Source organism: Balaenoptera musculus, chromosome 13, assembly GCF_009873245.2.
Source record: "Balaenoptera musculus isolate JJ_BM4_2016_0621 chromosome 13, mBalMus1.pri.v3, whole genome shotgun sequence".
NCBI lineage: Eukaryota > Metazoa > Chordata > Mammalia > Artiodactyla > Balaenopteridae > Balaenoptera > Balaenoptera musculus.
This window is the reverse complement of record NC_045797.1, coordinates 26,304,462-26,323,198: the sequence shown is the minus strand read 5'-3', so window position 1 is coordinate 26,323,198 and position 18,737 is coordinate 26,304,462. Positions and strand designations below refer to the sequence as shown.

Genomic DNA, 18,737 nt, shown 5'->3' with positions numbered 1-18,737 from the left:
AAGTGAGAGGACATAGTCAGCAGGTTAAACACACAGACAACATGGGGCTCAAAGTCCTTAGCGATTATTTTACAGTTGAAGGATGAGACGCCCAGCGTAGATAACACTCTGGTTCCTGTCACGGTCCGTCAGACTCGCTTTCCAGCACCTCCTCCATTACTCCTCTGTCGTTGACGTCTTCCTTCCTTCCTTCACACCTTTGCTACAGACCCAGCCCGTGCGGGCTGCAGCCTCCTGATTCCAGCCAGGCCTGTAAACCTACTCCAGCCACACAGAACCCCAGCTCCAACACACCCACGGAAGAATCCGGAGTCCCTCAAGAGAGCAGCCATTGGCCAGCCCGCCCCCCTCCCCGCACCTCATTGGCTATCATACTGCAGGTCCCGCCCCCTCAGCGCCTCGGGTTCCAGCCGCGGTGCAACAGTCTAATAAGTGAAAAATGGCGGGAAAGGTCACGATTAAGCGCGCAGGGCAACAGCGCAACGCTGGCCTGGGAGCCGGCAGTGGCCGAGGAGCCCTCGACGATAGCCTCAAGGCCACCTCCTCCTCACACGCTCCACTGCTACGGAACCACGGGGTGGGCGGCCGTGCGCTCCAAGGCCCCGGGCCCGGGGCTCCACGCAGCGCCTCGGTCCGGAAAAGAGCGCCCGGCCGGTCGGGCAGGCGTCGCTCACACCACTGAGGCGAGCCCGGACACGGAAGCCACCTTGTTGTCCTCGGCCCAGGGCTGCAGGTTCTGCAGCGCGAAGAGCGACGAGTTGTGCAGGCAGAGCGGGTCCGGGGGCAGCGGCGGCCGTAGCGGCCGCGGTAGTGCGTCCTGCTGGAGGTGCAGAAGCAGTCGGCCCGCACGGTGCCGCTCTGCCTCGCGCTCCTCGGCCGTCTGGCGCCTGGGCGGGCGGAGACGCGGGGTCAGCGAGGCCGGCCCTCGCCCGCCCCACGCCTCACCGCCACTTGGCCCGGCCCGGTCCCTCGCCCGCCCCGCGCCTCACCGCCACTTGGTGCGCCGGTTCTGGAACCACGTCTTGACCTGCGCGTCGGTCATGCGCAGGGCCTTGGCCAGCGCCGCCCTCTCGGCCGAGGCCAGGTACTTCTGGCGCAGGAAGCGCCGCTCCAGCTCCAGCACCTGCGAGCGGGAGAAGGATGTGCGCGGCTTCTTCCGCTTTGGGGGGGTCCGGTTTTGGTAGGGGTGACCTATACGGCGCGTCCCGGAGAAGGGCGAGAGCGCCGCTACGGGGAGGAAGAAAGAGCAAGGCAGGGTTTTCGGGGAGGCCCGAGGTGTCACTGAGAAGAGAGCGCGGCTGCCGATGCTGCAGAGCTCCCGCGCCCGGTCCCTACGGTGCCCCAAGCTCGACCCCGCACCAGTAGAGGCTTCTAGACAAGAAAAGGCCTCGGAAATGGCCCTCCCACTTGGGTGAGGGAGAGACGTACCCCGTAACTTCACCCTGCCCTTCCCGCGGTGTGGACAGTGAACTGCAGAGGAGGGCGCGGGCATCGACGGCAGCTACCTCCCCAGCGCCTCTCAGCAGCGGGATCAAGAGATACAAATTGAGGGAGGATCCCCTGGGATTAGGGGCGGAGGGTACGAAAAGGGACCTTGAGTTGGAGCAGAAGGATCAAAGATGAGGAAACCGGGTCAGTGTGGGGCATGACGCTGGAGGGATCGGGCAACCTCACCAGTGAGCCGGTCCTTGGCATAGCGGCGGCCGCTGTCCATCCAAGGGAAGGTGAGTCCCGCTAGGCCCCCGGCGCCGCCCAAACCCGAGGGTCCAGGAACAGCAGGCGCGCCTCCCGCGGGCGGCTGCACTGGCAGCGGGCGGTGCGCCGGGACGCGGATCACGCCGCCCGGGCCCACACCAGAGCTGCCTGGTAGCGGGGCCAGCGAGCCCGCGGGACCGTAGCTTGAGGCTCCGTGAAATCCACCCGAGAACGCCGCACTCTCCCCATGGCCCTGGCCCGCTCGACCCGGGCCTAGGCCGCTCCCGGGGGGTTCCGGGCAGCTCAGGATCTGATCGATTCCGAAGCTGATTGGCTCGTGGTGCGGGAGGTTGTGCGAGGCCAGCACCGCCGGCTCCATGGGTCCGGGTCAAGGAGGACCGCAGGAGGCTTGGCAGTTGGGGAGGGCGCCCCAAACAGCTCTGGGAGCCCAGCAGCGGAGCGTTTGGGGCGGTGGCCTCAGGGGCCTGCGGGGCTGGCCATGGAGAGGCGCCGGGGCCCCCAGGACATCTTCATCCCTGTGTACGGGGAGTAACCGCGCCCGTGCCGGCCTCTGCCGGGCGTCGGCTCAGGGACTCGCATCCCGGGGGAGCGCGACCGACTGGGGCCCCAGGAGCGCCCTTGCTGACTCTGAAGAGCAGATAGACGCTGGACTGCCAGGGCCTCTGCCCGAGTCCGGGGTGGAGAGGGTTGGCCGGCTCGGGCTGGGGCAGTGACTGACAGATCAGCCTCGGGTGGGCAGTGGGGGCTGGGGGTAGGGCAGGGGCGGGGCCGGGCCTGTTAAAGGGGAAGAGACGCCTGTTTGCTCTGAGCGCGGGGAAGACTGGCCGGCGGGAATGGTGGGGGTGTTGGAGGGGGGAAGGTGGCGAGGGTGTTATGAACTTGCACGGGAGGGGCCGGTGCTTGGGCCGCTGCTCGCTGAGTCAGCCGAGATGCGCAAGGCAACTCCATCCTCGCTGGCCTCCGCCTTTGGGGTTTCCTCGGCCTCACCGGCTTCCTTGCAGGTGCCTCCTCCCACAGCCCCCACTCTTCGCCTCCCGATGGGTCCTGCCTGACGACTCCCGAATTCGTTGTGGCCCTCGCCTAAATGCTCTCGAAGACCAGATCTCGTTGTGGCTTTCTGGCTGCGATGGGAAGCGGCTGGGGAACGGCGCCGGCGAGTTGGAGGCCCGGGAAGAGGACAGGTGTGGGAAGGCGGTGGCAGGGCGTCCGGTGGGCTAGGGCGGGGAACAACTACTCTGGGCCAGTGATCCTGGTGCTCCTCCCGGCCTCTCCCGTAGGGGCCCTAGCTGCATTCGGGAGCGCCCGTAATGGGTGCCCAGTGTTTCTTAGAATTTCGATTTTCTGAAATCGGTGTAAAGCGGACCCGTGACTCCACCCGAGCCAACTCAGGTCGGTGGGGACTTGGGGCTGGCGTTCTGCCCCCGACAGGGAACCACCAACGCGGGATTCTGCCCCTCCACTCTGCGCCCAGGAAGTCTATTCTCACACACTCCCGCCCACCCCCCGCAAAGGCGGGAGGACGAAATCGCCACAGGCGACACTTGGGACCTCACAGAAGTCTTCGGAGGATCCTAACCGCCTCATTGCGCATAGCTGCTTCACTCCACCCAAGCCCAGGAAACTGTGCCTGGAGCGTGTCAGAGAAGGGAGGTGGGGAAAGACAGAAGCCGCTCGGTGACCTTGTGACCTCTTGCCGAGGACCCAGGAGCTGGGAGCGTGTGAACTCTGCATCCTTCCCCGGGATGGGACCCGGGGCCGGCCGGGCCCCTGTGCCTTAGACCCGCCCCTGCCGCCACCCAGCCCGGTGCAGGCCGCCATAATCGGGTTAGCTGGGTCGGAATTACATTACCTTCCCCGGCCCGCCCCGGACCCCGGGGTTGGGGGGGCTGGTTCCTGGCGCCTCTGAGCCGGTGAGACTGGGCGCCTGGAGGGGGATGTTCTTACCATCCCTTGGAGGGTGGGCACCGATGAGCAGCTTGGCCTGCCTCGGCACGTGGTGGCCAAAGTACCCCGCCTCGCTGTGCCAGCCCTAGCCCCTCCACTGCAGCCCACTCCGGTGCTCCCCTACAGGCTGCCAGTTACCCGTGTGAGCCAAAATGCCTTCTAAGTCTGGTAGATGGGTCTCCCTGGGAGCACGGATCTTCCAGTTGATTCTCCAGGATCTCTTGGGGAAAACTCTGCCCCTCCTTTCTCCCTAGCAGATGGGCTGGCAGCCTGGCGCCTAGGGCAGGGTAAGGGGTCTTTTCTCTCCAGGGAACCAGGAATGATATTTGGGCATCTGGGCAGGAAGATAAGGAAGAGAAAGAAGGGAGTAGGCTTTCTCCTCACACAAAGCCACCAGCCCCTCAGTGCTCTCAGAAAACCTCAATCTGAAGGGGGTGAATGATGGGGGAGGGAGGCAGTGGGCATCAATAATATGTGACATCCTCCCCCAGTCTTGTCCACCTCCATCATCCATTACTCCAGCTATTCCCCCACCCTGCCAACAATCCCTTCTGAAAGTGTTGCCGGGGCTGGGGGGGGGGGGGGGGTGGGTATTGCCACTTTGGCAGCTGTTTTTGTCTTGGTGAAGAAGACATATATCACCACCTCCCCTAAGCCTTCACAGAACTCCAAGCATCTTTTCTCAGCAGTAGAGGGGTTGGGGCTACTAGAGAGCATGAAACCTCTACTGTTCAGGCAAACCCTTCAGAGATAACGATGGGCTGGATTTCCCCGGATGAGAACAGAGAGCCTAGGGAGACAGTAAAGTAAATAAAGTCTCTCAAGGGGACTGGCCTGCAGGTTAGGAGTTTGTCAGTCCCCTTTCCCACTCCAGGGGCGGGCCTCAGGAGACAGTGAGCACTAGTGTGTCTCCAATCAAGCGGAATAAATCCTTCTTGAATGAATCAATGAGTGAATCAATGCAAGTGAAAAAGGCAGCATCATGCAGACCAGTATACCTGCTTACTCTACATTCTGCTTTTTTTTTTTTTTACATCCTGCCTTTTGAGGTCAGCACAGATGGCACGGCCACCCAGAGATTACCCAACTGATCCTTGGAGGAGAATGGTCACAAACCTGGTAGTATATACACATCTTCTGGGGATTAAAAAAAAAAAAAGATTTCAGTTCTCTGCTTCAAGAACAAAAGGCATCAAATTCTGTCAGCCACAGTCCTAGGAATTTCTCGGCTTGCCTCCACCTTGCTAGTTCCCTGATTCTCTAGCAGGATGGTTCCTGCTAGTTTCTGTTGAAGAGAGGCTCTGGAGTCAGCACCCCCGCCTCTCATACACACTGCCTTGGGTCCATCTCACCATATCTTACATGCGTGTGGCTGCCCAACTCTTCAAGTGTTCAGGCCTTCAAACCTGCAGCTTCAAAGGGAGAGGCCACATTCCCAGCCCATGCTCCTGCATCTTCTCTTCCGTCCTGCTGTTGGTGCCATGTCCCCACTCCGGTATGATCATTTTTCTTATCAATTTAGTCCTTCCTACCCCCAACTGTCTTAGGTCTCTACTATCTGGACAAAGTCTTTGCCCAACTCCTGAAGAGAAATTATGTGTTTCTTTTTCCCTTTCACTGCCCATACCCATTGCCTCCATTTCCCGATTATTTATTCTTTTAACCCACCGCGAGCTGGCTTCACTACATGGACCCTTTCTCAGAGAGCTCCCATGTCCAGTGTCTGTTATCCAGGACTTCTCTGACATGTTTTACTTTGTTGACCATCAACTATTTCTTGAAATGTCCATTCTTTTGGCTTCCATAATATCATATTATTCTACATCTTTGGACATTCACAGTCACTGCTTATGTTTTTCCTCCACTGACTTTTCTTCTTCCACCAAAGACTGTGAGCATTCTTCAGAGCTCAGACTACAGCTTTACCCATCTCTACATCTGCTCAGGTTTCATCCATTCCAATAGTTCCATCTATTACAGCTACCCAGAAAACTCTGAGACCTCAGTCCCTGGTTCTGACACTTGCTGTGTTCCACCCCACCATTCTAGTTTTCTGGCAAGCTCCACCTGCTTTCGCTCTAGCCACCTTAAGTCCAACAGGCTGGAGGAAATTATTCCCCTCAAGCTCTTTATTCACTTCCTCCTATTATTCTTTTCTTTGAAATGTTTCATACACAGTCCTTCCTTTCCATTTCCACAGATAAAAGCCTAGTCTAGGCCATCATCACCACCACCTACATTCATGTGTTCATCCAGAAAATTTTGATCCTGGCACTGGAAATATAGTTGTAAATACAACAAAAATTCCTGCCATTGAGCAGCTTACATTCTAGTGGGGGAGGCAGGTGAAAAAGGAAATATATACAATAAACTTAATAATAACAATGCTAAGAAGAGAAATAAAGCAAGGAAGGGGGAAGAAGAAGTGTAAGAGTGGGGGATTATGATTTATCTAGATTGATCACAGAAGGCCTCATGGAGTAAAGACCTGAAGGAAGAAAAGGGCCATTTGGATATCTGAGCATTTCAAGTTGGGGACACGAGAGTATATCCTGGTGTATCTGTGGAACAAACAGTGAGGGGGTCCAGTGTGTCTGGAGAGACTGAGGGACTGCGAAAGACCATGCAAGGTCTTGAAGGTCATTGTAAAACTTGGACTTTTATTCTAATTGAAAAGAGAAGCTATTGGAAGGTTTTAAACAGAAAAGTAAGACACCTCATTTTTAAATTTTATTTTAAGCAACTTTCTTAAGGCAAAACTGAAATACAATAAACTGTACATATTTAAAGTGTACAATTTGATACACTGACATATGTATACACACATGAAACCATCAACACAATCAAGATAATAAACATCCATCAACTCAAAAAAACTTTCCATGTATCCTTTTTTATTCATGTTTTACCGGAATCACTGTGAGCTGCTATGTTTAGAATAGGCTAAAGAGGGGTAAAGGTAGAAGCAAGGAAAGCAGGCAAAAAGCCATTGCAATCATCCAGATAAGAGATAATGGCATCTTGGAACAGAGAGGTAAGCAGTGGCTGTAGCGAGAAGCAGTTGATTAAAATATCACTAATCTCATAATTCCTTACCGCTAATTCACTCTGAAGATAAATGAACAAGTATGTTTCTTTCATAGGATAACTCCCTCTCTTCAAAAACGTCTTTTAGCTCCCTATTGCCCTCAGGCTAAAGTCCCAACTCCACAAGGCTCTGCTTCTTTTATCACTACTCTCAGATCTACACCTGGGCTTCAGTCCAGTCCCTCTCCGTTCATTCCCCTCCACTTTGCCTTTCTTTTCTATTTCCACCACACTCCTTTCCCCACCCCCACCCCAATCTCTAAATTGTGCCCACACAAAGACCCAATTCCTCCAGAAAATCTTTCGGGGTCTCCACTGGTATCTCTCCCTTCTTGAGTCTCCAATTGCACCTGATGTTAATACTCCACAGTAATTTTATCCTTATTTTGTTGTTTTTTTTTAATCCCACTTTTTAAAAAGTACCTAGGGACGTCGGTGTACCAGCTCTAGGGCCCCTGCGTCCTCCCAAAGTACGGGACTGGGCCTATGCTACCAAAGGAGTTCGCTGCCTCAGCGTGTCCGTGTGTGGTAGTGTCCTAGCCGTCCTCCCCTCCTTCCTGGGCATCTGCTCTGCATTAGTCTGTCCCAGGCCTCCGCAGGCGCCGATGATTGAATCATCATCATTAACCAGGGCCTGCTCCCCCATCCTCGGCGGCAGGGGGGAGTGTGGGGGCGGGGGTACAATCACTACCAAGTCCCTGGGGGTCCCTCCTTCCCCTCCACCCTCTACGAGATTCCGCAAAGCTCCGAGAAACCCCCGCTGTGAAGCCGGGACAAGGCCCACAATCGGGATGAAGCTCCGTAATGCGGACGCGTCAGCCGCGGAGGGCGACACAAGTAGAGGGCCCCGGAGGGGCTTCTTTAGCAGGGACATCATCACAGGAGATCGACGACCCTGAGCGGTAGCGGGAGGAGACCGCCGGGCCTTTGGGAGTTGAAGGCGGCAGTCTTTTGGAGGCTCCAAAAGTTAGTCCCGAGGTCGTGTAGGGTCTATTATGATGATTACTACAGGAGCTCAAAGAGATAGGACCCCTTCCCAGGCACCCCCCGACTCCCTAATTACAGATTGAGGAGGGGGAGGGGCCAGTGGGGCTCAGGTGAGCACACGGGGAGAAAGGGACATGGGCGGGGCCTTACAGAGGGTCAGCGAATCCGAAAAGACCTAAGCCTTCGTTGCGAGGCGACAAGTCCCGCCCCGCAGGCGGCACCGGAAGTGGCCGGCCGGGATCAGCCTTTAAGATGGCGTCTCCTCAGGGGGGCCAGATTGCGATCGCGATGAGGCTTCGGAATCAGCTCCAGTCAGTGTACAAGATGGACCCGCTACGGAACGAGGTGCAGGGGCGGCAAGGTTACCACTGTGGTCGGCTAGCGGTGCGAACTGAGGCCGGCTACAGGACGGGCGGTGGCTGGCCGGGCGCCAGTGCGCCTGCGCAGAGACAGGGTTCCCAATGCGCCTGCGCGATTGCGGTCGGGTTGCCAAACTCCAGGCTAGGACGCCTGCGCATTGTGCCGTTCACTCTTTGTAGTCTCCCCTGGGAAAGGAAGGTGGGGCGAGTTGGCTTGGAGGGAGACCCCGCTGTGTGCGGAGCCCTCTGCTGGGCGGAGGGCGAGTGTCAACCCCCGGGAGCTAATCGGCTGACGGCGCAGGGTGCGGTGTTGGCCGTGGGGTCTGATGAGAGGCGACTCCCAAGTTGTGACGGCACACGGGTTGGGGTTGGGAGAGTGGTCGTTGACGGAGGGTGTGTCCGCAGGAGGAGGTCCGAGTAAAGATCAAAGACTTGAATGAGCACATCGTCTGTTGCCTGTGCGCAGGGTACTTCGTGGATGCCACCACCATAACAGAGTGTCTTCATACGTGTGAGTGCCCAGAACCCTGGCTGTTTCTTCCAGGCCCCACTTCCCACTAAGCCGGCTGCCAGCTTCTAGGCTGCTTGCCCCAACCACCCAGGCAACCCACCCAGCCCATGAACCCGATTTCCAGGGGGCCCGAGAGTTTGCTTTTCTCTTCTTGCAGTCTGCAAGAGTTGTATTGTGAAGTACCTCCAAACCAGCAAGTACTGCCCCATGTGCAACATCAAGATCCACGAGACACAGCCACTGCTCAACCTCAAACTGGACCGGGTCATGCAGGACATCGTGTACAAGCTAGTGCCAGGCTTGCAAGACAGTGAGTAACCACCCTGACTTTGAGGGGCCTCTAGAGGACTGATGCTGGGTGGCAGCTTGCGATGACAAGGGCTTTGGTAAAGAGGTTGACAGCTAGAGGGACAAAGGATGAGGGAGGGCTTATATTTTACTTCCTGTACTCCACTCCCTTCTAGGTGAAGAGAAACGGATCCGAGAATTCTACCAGTCCCGAGGCTTGGACCGGGTCACCCAGCCCAGCGGGGAAGGTATGTCTCTTGGTAGCAGGAGGGTAAGGTAAAACCCCCAGAGCATTCCTCCTGCCCAGTTTTGCTCCCCGGGGAAAAAGGTGTGTGGAACATGTGCCACTCTCCTCATTACTCTGTCTTTCTCAGAGCCAGCCCTGAGCAACCTTGGCCTCCCCTTCAGCAGCTTCGACCACTCAAAAGCCCACTACTATCGCTATGATGAGCAGCTGAGCCTATGCCTGGAGCGGCTGAGGTGAAGGACAGGTCATGGGCTATCTGAAGTGACAGTGACAATGACCCAGAGGCAGGGAGGGGCTCAGGGAGAGAGCGAGCAGTAAGGGGAGTGTCTGTTCACTTGAAGAGAGTATATCATGGTTCTGGGCAGGGGACGGGGGAAAGATAGAGCTCCCTAACCTGTGTCTGTTTCCCCCCAGTTCTGGCAAAGACAAGAATAAAAGCGTCCTGCAGGTGAGAGGGGCTGAGGGGAGGGCCTCTCTAAGGAGACTCACCTCCCCATGGCCCTTCCCTCACACACCTGTTCTCTTCCTTTCCCTCCCCACCCCCAGAACAAATATGTCCGATGTTCTGTTAGAGCTGAAGTTCGCCATCTCCGGAGGGTGCTATGTCACCGCTTGATGCTAAATCCCCAGCATGTGAGTACCCCATAGTAGTTTTTTTTTGGGGGGGGGGGCTAAGAAAGGAGGAACAGAGTATAGGGTAGACCAGGGTAGTTCTTGACCTGTGCAAGAGGATAGTTCTTAAAACTGTGCCCCTATCTCCCTCCTAGGTGCAGCTCCTTTTTGACAATGAAGTTCTCCCTGATCACATGACCATGAAGCAGATATGGCTCTCCCGCTGGTTCGGCAAGGTGAGCCAGTGCCAAGGCAGTCTCCAGGGCAGGGGCAGGCTGAGGGGGCCGCTTGGGTAAGAATGTTCCCACTGACTACTTCTTCCCTTTGTTCTCTCCTTAGCCATCCCCTTTGCTTTTACAATACAGTGTGAAAGAGAAGAGGAGGTAGGGGCCAAGCCCCCACCCATCCCTCTGCCCTTCCCTCCCCAGATATTTATGTGAAATTAACCTTGGCTTTATTTTTTGAAATAAAAACTTTAAAAAAAGCATCTTTTTCCTTTTTTTCCTGCCACACACTCATGCTTTGTCCTGTGTCCTGCTTCCCTCTTGAGTTTCATCAAGAAGGAGGGCCTCTCTATGTTGGTGTTCCCTCAGTGAATTGCCAAAGGAGAGCAGTAGAGGACCCTACATATGTAAAACTCTGAAGGTGAGCTAAGTGAAACCAGGTTATTCATACCAGCTCTTTTTGGTGAAGGGGAGGGGAGCTCTCACCGTCCTTGAATGCTGCCACATATAATGCAGGCCTGAGTGGAGGTGTCCTAATTCAGTAGTGGTAAGAATGGGGCTAGGGTTTGACAGTGGCCACTGCAGGACTGAAGAAGAGTGATATTTGAAAGAAAATACAAAGAATTGCACTATGGGAGGAGCCTTAAAAAAATTGGGATGCAAGAACACATGGGGATAGTCACAGTTGGAAACCTGGCTGTCCATATGAGATTCAGTGGGCCTTCAGGTACCTGGGCTAGGTGAAGCCAGGGTGTGGTGAGGGTAGTTGAAAAGAGGGAACTGGTGCCCAGAAGAGGCACTTTTTAGGAACAAGAGGGAAGCAACAAGGCGAGAACTCCATTGAGTAATTCAGCAAGCATTCCTTGTCTGTTTGAGCCAGACAGTAACAGAGGAGGGGACTGGAGGCCAAAGCAAGGAGTTCCTGAAGGAAGCTAATGGGCTGCTGTGGAATGTGAGACAAACTGGATGGCACAGGCAGCATAAATGTTAAACCTGACTTTAAAGCCTGAATCTGGCGCTGGCCAAGGTCTGACTCCATGAATTCAAGGGGGTCATTGGGTATAGCTTGTGAGGGCTGAAGGTGCCTGAGCTTCCCCAGATGGAGATTGGGTGGCAGAGGGCCTAGGGGAGGGCCATAGTGAAGGTGGCCTGAACTGGCTAAAAGAGCCAGAGACTCAGGGGCAAAAACCTGAGCTCTCTCCCAGGGCACAGTAGGCGTGGGCTTCCCTCTCCATGGATGAAGCTTGTAGGCCAAGAGAAAGGCACATGTGGAGAGACTGCAGACAGCAAGGCAGAACCCTTGGTGCACCCTGGGCAGGCAGCAGGGACCAGGGTAGGGACACTGCAGGGCCACTGGCCCAGGCCCAGTTCCTTCCTGGCACCATCTCCAAGATTCCCGAGCCTCATGTTTCAGGCCTCAGGCCTGGAATGCGCCCACCCTCCACCGCCCCCACCAGCTGTCCTTGAAAGCCTAAGTGTCACCTCCTCCAGAAGACCTTCCCTCAGCCAGAATCAAGGCTTTTTTCAGTGTCTTTGGCCTGCCTCTATACCAGCATATATCTGGAGGTTTTTGATGAATTATATCTATCCCAGGGTTCCCCATTCTCTTCTCCCTGAATTTAAGCTCTGGGTACTCCCAGGCCTACTCAAGCATACAGCACTTAGACTGTTCTCAAGGCATTTGTGTGTGAAAGGGCATTTCTGGGGGCTGGGGCGGGGGTGGGGGAGTGGTGGTAGTGGAGGTAAGGAGAATGGAAACGTCCCTGCAGAGTAGTCCGGTAGGGGCTTGGCGGCAGCTTGACATCTAGCAGGCCCAATCAGAAGATAAGGCTGCTGGAGACGGGAGACCTGAGAACCAAGCCTCAGGATGAGGCCTTTGATGACACATGGCTTGCGGCCAAGAAGCAGCGGAAGGCGCTCAGGCCTGGATCTGGGTTGGAGCGGCTCCCCGCCTCGCCCCCAGCTCAGTGGAGCCTTTTTTTTTTGTCTGTCAGCCGGGGTGGCAGTGGTGGCGGTAGCTGCCGTGCGTCTCCCGAAGTGGCTGATGCAGACCAGCTGCGGGCACCGCGCCGTTCTCCCTCCATCTGTGGGTCCATTACTTCCCTCCCTGGCCTGCCCCACGCAGATCCTGACCCTCGGGGTCACTCGGGTCTCGATCTGCGCCACAGCGGGCAAATCAAGCTCACGGTTCTCTTGGGCTTGGTGACCTAGAACGCCCGCGTTGTGCTCAGAGAAGCGGCCGCAGGGCCTTCCCAGCGCGCAGCCCGCCCTCTCGCAGGCGCCCAGGACCTCGCGGGGCGCCCAGGTGGAGGTGTCGGTCCTCACCTGCAGGACCAACCTCGCCCTTGCCCCTGCTGCCTTTTCTCACCAAACCCCTTTCGTGGTCCACACTCACCTGAGGGAGGGGGCACCAATATTTGCTCTGGCCTTTGGCACAGAGGAGGACCTGTCTCTCTCAGCCTGGCCAGTCTCTCCCAGGACTTGGGGGTGGGCGGGGGTGAGGAGATAGGGAAAAGGGACTTCCCTGGAACAATGAGTCTCAAGGGGTACACCAGTGTAGGGGTGTGGGGGAGTGTCTGAGCATCCCGCCGCTCCCCCACCCCAGCGTGCACACCCCCGGCTTGGCGGCAATTGCGCAGAGCTTTTTGTGAGCCAGCGTAAAGGCCCTAAAAGAACTCACAGACCTGAGGCCCTAGAAGTGAGGAAACAAATTTATGTCTGAATCGGTTATATCTGCATTAACGTTTTCTGAAAGAGAATACCATCCCAGAAGTGTGTGAGATGTATGGACTCCCTGCCCCAGCTCCTCTGCCTGGAGTTTCTTCTCTAAAATGCCCACTTCCCTCTCACTCTGGTTAAGGGATTTCCCCTAAGGGGGTGGGGAGGTGGGGGGAGGACAAGCACATCTCTTGGGACTGTCCTCGGCCGTCCACCACCCCAAGGAGGTTATTCTGAGGATTCTGCCCCCCTTTACACTCACAGAATTCAGAGAAATGCGTGGGGTGGGAAATCCAGGGGACTAAAGGTCATTTATTGAGCAGATATGGATGCCAAGAAAAGGGGGTACATCTGGGGCAGCCCTGGGCAGAGGAATCTGCAAGCTGAGAGGCTGAGGAGGGCAAGGCGGGTCAGAGGTGCAGTGTCAGGGAATGAGAAATAAGATGGGGGTGATGAGGAAAGGGAATTCTGAAAGAGGGTGTTGGGGGTGTGTGAGAAGGCACCCTTAAGTGGGAATGGAGGTGCCTTCTGGAGGGAAAGTGAGAAAGAGGGGATCTCTGCTAGAGGAGGGAGCAGAGGACCCCCAAATGTCTGAAGGGACAATGGGGAGAATCTGTTGCAGAATGGGGGGTGGCAGGCAGCAATGTAGGTTCACGTCTTTGGATGGCTCTGGGGAGGACCCAAGGCAGGAGAGGGTTGGACCATGGGGGTGGGAGGTATGGTGGGAAGAGGTGCACTGGAGAGCAGCAGCACCGCCAAGCTGGGGTTGGGGGAAGCCTATGAGACAGCTAAGTGCCCCCCCCCTCAGCCCAGAACCCAGGTTTAATCTCTTAATCTCCCTCATTAATCATTCCCTTCCTCCTACCCCCCTCGGAGGATCTGGTTTCTCCCCAGCTCAGGTTCCAGGGGCTTTGCTGGGAAAAGTCCCCTCCTGTGGCCACACAATTGTCTGGACAAGTCCCTGGCTGCTGAGATGACCTTAGCTGGGCTCTGCTGTAAGTGGCCTCTTCCTTTTACTAGTCTCTCCTTCCCTCTCCTCCCCCAAACCCACATCTGGGGACTGCCCAACCCCATTGTCCAACCCCATTCCTAAGCCCGGTTGCAAGGGGGAAAATGTTGGAGAGACAGAAGGGGAGGAAAGCAAAGGCCCTTCAGGAGAGCCCCACACTGACACACAGGAGTAACTGATAGCAGAAGCGGTGACATAAAAGCTGCATAAGAAGATGCATGAGTGAAGGCTGGAGTGTCTGTTTGGTGACAGGCCTGGGACATAGGCTAGGCAGTTCCTGCAGCCTCCTGAGACCTTCTTTAATTACAGATTAAGTGAAACCCCCAGGATGGTTCAGAGGGCTGAGGCCTCCAGCTAAGAGGATCTCTCCTGGCCCTCCTCCACCTGCCACCATTAATAACCAATTAACAGGTCCTGGCATCTCAGCTTTCCACTGTCTGCTTTCTGATCCAACAGTGGCCCACTGGGCTGAGTTTATTGCTTAGGTTGCCATGAAGGTACTATGTGAGTGTCTGTGTGAGTCTTAGGGGATGGGGGGGGGTGCCTTGGGAGGGAGTCTTTTACCAAGAAGAGCCTTTGTTGGGTGTGGGCTACGTCACTGCCTCAGGTTACATGAGGTTCTCTGACCCCCATTATCAAAGTGTTTTCCTCTCCTTGTCAAGGAGTCTTTGACCCAGGTGTCTTGGATCTCTCAAGCTCTGTTCAGGGCACCCCAACTGCAGGCTCCGCTTGCCCCAGAGAATAGACAGGTGGACTCAGAGTATCACTGCACAAATGGTGGGAGGTACAGAAGTCTACAGAGAAAGTGACATAATGGACAATCCAGGAGGGACTGGTCCACTTCTTCATGGCACCGTTCGAAAAAAATAGAAGAAATCATAACAGCAAGTTCCTTAGGAGTGGTGAGTTCCTCAGGAGTGGTGGGGCTTCTCTGCCTCTGGGATGTGATACGTGAACAAAACCCTTGCCCTGTTGGGCCTCCACTGGTGAGCAGTGCTGTCCCAGAGCTGTCTTCTTCCTACAAAGGAGGGCTGTGGTATAAGCCCAGGACTAGCTGTGGGAGAGAAATGAGAAAGACAGGACCCAGATAAAATAGGAATGAATATCCCAGGTCTTAGAATTTGCCCCTGGGTTGGTAGGGGTTCTGTCCCAGGATCTGGTTGGGTAGATGAAGTCTGCCCTTCAAGTCACTCTTCTATAGCGAGTGACCCTGATGCTCCTGGGCAGTGACCAGTGGCCGCCTCCACTGTTGTAGATGCTGGGTGGTTTCTGGGCCTCTCCAGGCTGAAGGACCTCTACTCCAAGTACAGGAGCTTAATAAGAAGACAAAGACAGACAGATCGACTGATAGATGGAAGGAATAACCAGGAAGCCCAGGCTTCACTGGCAAAGACCCCTCCTGGGCAGTAACACTAGCTCTGGTTTGCTGTGTCCTCTCTCCTGAGGCCCAGGTCTCCGGCCCCTTCTCCATGTGTTTTGACTTCCTCAGGGCCTCTGAGCCATAGCGGGACAGCCTTGGGTCCAGCCGGAGAGCCAGCAGAGTCCACTCACCTGCACTTGCTTCCCCATGGCATCCCCAGTATTCCCGGTTACAATCGCTCTGCCCGGCCAGGTCCTTCCAAGTTTCAAGTCCCCCAGCCCCCAGCACCGCGCTAATAACTTCCAGCCGTCCGACCTCCTTAACAGCGTTCCGCAGGGATGGGGCGGAACGAGGGGGCCAGGTCAGGAGACAGAGGTCCTTACTAGGTGAGACTGGGTATCCTACCACTGCCAGCTCTGCTCTTCCTTCTCGGAATTTTGCAAATCCCCAGCCGTTGGGGCCAGGGAAAGCAATTTTATTGCCGACGAGTTTATGAGCCAGAGCTGCGGCTAGGCGGGGAGTCTGTGGTATACAGAATCTGGGGGCCGCCCAGGAAGGGTCCAGCCCGAGTGTGCACTGCGCCGCGTCCGGCAGCGCAGAGCAGCCCTGCGGCCCGGCGGGTTGTTCCTCCGGTTTCTCTCCACACCTCCCCACCCGGTAGAAATACCGCTGCCGGGACGTCTACCAGCTCCAGACCCACCGCGGACCCGGCCGGGTTGGGGGGTGGGGGCGCAGGAGGAGGGGCATTCGAGGCTCGGGCCCAGCGCGGGGGGCGGGTCCGAGGCTGGGGGCCCAGATCGGGAGCCGCGCTGGGGCCCAGGCAGCTGCGGAGCCGAGCGCGGCGGGCGGCGGGACCGCCACAGCCCGGCTGGCCATGAGCTCGGGATCCGAGCCCCGGACACCCCGGACACCCTTCAGCATCGCAGACATCCTAGGCCCGCGCATGGTTCCCCGAGGACCCTCTGCGTCGCAGCTTCCAGAGTCGAACCAAGGTCCCACGTCGCCGCTGTGCGCGCTGGAGGAGCTGACTAGTAAAACTTTCCGCGTACTTGACGGGCACGCTCCGCAGCCCTCTGAAGGTATAGCGCCGGCGAGGTCGCTCACTGTGACTTGGCCTTCTCCCCATTTCTCTCCTCCAGGTTCCCGGTCTCGAACCTTCGTTCACACTGGCCGCTACCCTAATCCGCACCCTGCCCTCAGCCCACGTGCCGGGGTTTGCCTCTCCCTCTTCTCCCCTCCCCTCCGTTAGTTCCCAGGCTCCGCGCCCGCTCCTGGAGGCCGCCAGCGCCGAGGGGAAGGGCCAGTCTGTCGAGAACTGAGCGGAGCAATCGCGACAGAGAAAGGCCAGAGAGGAGACAAAAGGCCTGGCCCGGAGGCTGTAAATGAGTGAGCTAGGGCAAGGGCGGCGCAGAAAGTGCAGGGAGGCGAGGCTCGGGCCTCTCCTGGTGACCGAGCTCCGCTCCAAGCCGCTCTCTTCTCGAGAGGGCGCAAGGAGCAGAAGTTCCTTGGAGCCTCAAGGGCCGCGGGACTCTGGACTCCGTCTTTCCTCTCCCTTTGTACCCCCACTCTCTCCCTTTTGGGCTCGAGGAGGGGGCGCCCGTGTCACCCAAAAAGAATAAGCCGAGAGTGCCCGACACCCACCAGTCTAAAGAAGGGCACGGTGCAGGTTCTGTCACACTCACCATTCCGGCTGGCTGCCCCTACTCTGACCATGGTCGGCCCCTGCCTCTGGTGCCGGCCCAGACCTGCAAGCCCGCTCCACCAGGGGCTCCGGAAGGCCTCAAAGGCCCCGCCCTAGACCGCCTGACGGTGCACCAGTTCTCTGGCTTGTCCCGCCCTCCTCCCACTCCCCAGTCCCCGCAAGATACCCTCAGCCTCCTGCCTCCAGTACCCCAGTGGCCGGTTCCACTTTGTGCCCCACCCCCGGGCTGAAATACCACCCTCCCCCCTCGCAAAGTTCGGGAAGGGGCGGCGGTTCTGGCTCCCGTCCGTCTTTTCGCTCCGCACCAACGCCCCCCATCGCTGGCTTGACCCCACCCCCGCTTTTCCTCCCGGACCGAAGCCTGATTTCCACAAGCTAGAAGAAGGCTGACCCCCTCCCTGTCCCCGCAGGCCGCGCGGCCCCAGGCGCGCTGGGCCCTGGCCGGGCCGGCCGCAGACGGCGGAAGTCACGCACGGCGTTCACCGCGCAGCAGGTGCTGGAGCTGGAGCGGCGCTTTGTCTTCCAGAAGTACCTGGCACCGTCCGAGCGTGACGGGCTGGCGGCGAGGCTCGGCTTGGCCAACGCGCAGGTTGTCACGTGGTTCCAGAACCGGCGAGCCAAGCTCAAGCGCGACGTGGAGGAGATGCGCGCCGACCTGGCCTCGCTGCGCTCGCTGTCCCCCGAAATCCAATGCCGCCTCGCGCTGCCTGACGCCGCCCCAGGCCTCTGCCCTGGCCCCGCCCGGCCTGACTCTGGGCCCCAATTGTCAGACGAGGAGATACAGGTGGACGATTGAAGGCAAAGACACCTCCAGGGCTCTGGATCCCTGGGCTCCGCGCCCCCGCGTCCTGTCTGGGTTCCGGGGTAAAGGGAGGGTGTCGACCCGGGCCCCTTCCGGCTCACAGTCCAGACGCCCACCTTTCCCAATGGTTGAGAATAAAGTTGAGACTCCGCCGCAGCACGCCTCAATCCTGGCGCTCCCAGCAGTAAGAGCAAAATCTGCTGATTATTGCGAAGCTTCCGTACTTGGCACCGTGCCGAGCGCTTTAAATCCGATGTTTCCTTTAACCCTCACGCAACCCTATAAGGTAGGTGATATAATTATGCCCATTTTACAAAAGAACAACCCCTAGGTCAGGATGTGGACCCAGGCATCCAACCAGCCTTCAAAGCTGGTGCTTGTCAGCTTTATGCTCTGGAGACTACAGGATGAGGGGAAGGGCATGGGACTCTGGTAGCTGCGGGCGCGTACCCCTCCTCTACTGGCCGCCTTAGTTCCAGGTCTCCACCCGGCGTTTGACCAGCTGCCACCTGGGAGACCTTGCACCTAACTAATAGACTGGCCCCAGAGTGACAGCGCCCTGCTTGACTCTCCTTTTTCCCCACCCTGAGGTCATTTGTTAATAGAGTCCTGACCCTTCTCCTCGCCCCCACAGAGAGAATCCTATGCTGAGACACAGGCAAAGTGATGAGCTCTGGGAGAGGGGACATACCCCTGCTTCTGGGACCTCCATCCCACCCCGCACTTGGGCGGAAAATGTCACCACCAGGATGATGGTGGTGGCGGGAGGGTGGGAAGGATTGGTCCTACTTGCTGAGGCAGAGCTTAGAGTAGCTGCTTGCAGGGTAGAGATCCCAGCCCACCTCCTCCAGCAGACATTTCTGGGATTAATTTCTAACGCTGGTAATTAATCATCCTCCTGCATGTGATGGGGAGGGAAGAGGAACACTCCCCATGATGCAGGTCTTCCCCCATGCCCGGTCATCCCTGTTCATCTTTAGGAGACCATGCTTAGGCTTGGTCTTCCTGCTTCCCCTCTCCCTCTATCAGTCCTTCCTCCCTCCTCAGACCTTCCCATGCTCAGGTGCCACAATCCCACTCTCAGGATGCTCTGGGAATAATCCACCCAGCGCTGGGGTGGGGGGGGGGAGGGGTGTGTGTCAGCTAGGGCCTCAGTTGCAGGTAGAAGTCC

General features: G+C 57.2%; 3 protein-coding genes across 3 annotated transcripts; 2 read left to right on the top strand and 1 right to left on the bottom strand.

Moving 5' to 3' along the window:
* Positions 1-492: 492 nt before the first annotated feature.
* Positions 493-2,074, bottom strand: TLX2 (T cell leukemia homeobox 2). Its single transcript, XM_036873863.1, has 3 exons — positions 1,675-2,074; positions 990-1,227; positions 493-887 (listed from the first exon to the last, which is right to left on the bottom strand). The coding sequence occupies exons 1-3, from the start codon at positions 2,072-2,074 to the stop codon at positions 671-673; spliced, it is 855 nt and encodes a 284-aa protein (XP_036729758.1). The 3' UTR covers positions 493-670.
* Positions 2,075-7,935: 5,861 nt separating this feature from the next.
* PCGF1 (polycomb group ring finger 1) lies at positions 7,936-10,227 on the top strand. Its single transcript, XM_036872799.1, has 9 exons — positions 7,936-8,079; positions 8,499-8,604; positions 8,762-8,914; positions 9,069-9,140; positions 9,267-9,372; positions 9,554-9,587; positions 9,686-9,772; positions 9,907-9,987; positions 10,091-10,227. Exons 1-9 carry the CDS (start codon positions 7,987-7,989, stop codon positions 10,136-10,138), a joined length of 780 nt encoding a protein of 259 aa, XP_036728694.1. The 5' UTR covers positions 7,936-7,986; the 3' UTR covers positions 10,139-10,227.
* Positions 10,228-15,936: 5,709 nt separating this feature from the next.
* Positions 15,937-17,571, top strand: LBX2 (ladybird homeobox 2). Its single transcript, XM_036872800.1, has 2 exons — positions 15,937-16,141; positions 17,175-17,571. Exons 1-2 carry the CDS (start codon positions 15,937-15,939, stop codon positions 17,558-17,560), a joined length of 591 nt encoding a protein of 196 aa, XP_036728695.1. The 3' UTR covers positions 17,561-17,571.
* Positions 17,572-18,737: the final 1,166 nt, after the last annotated feature.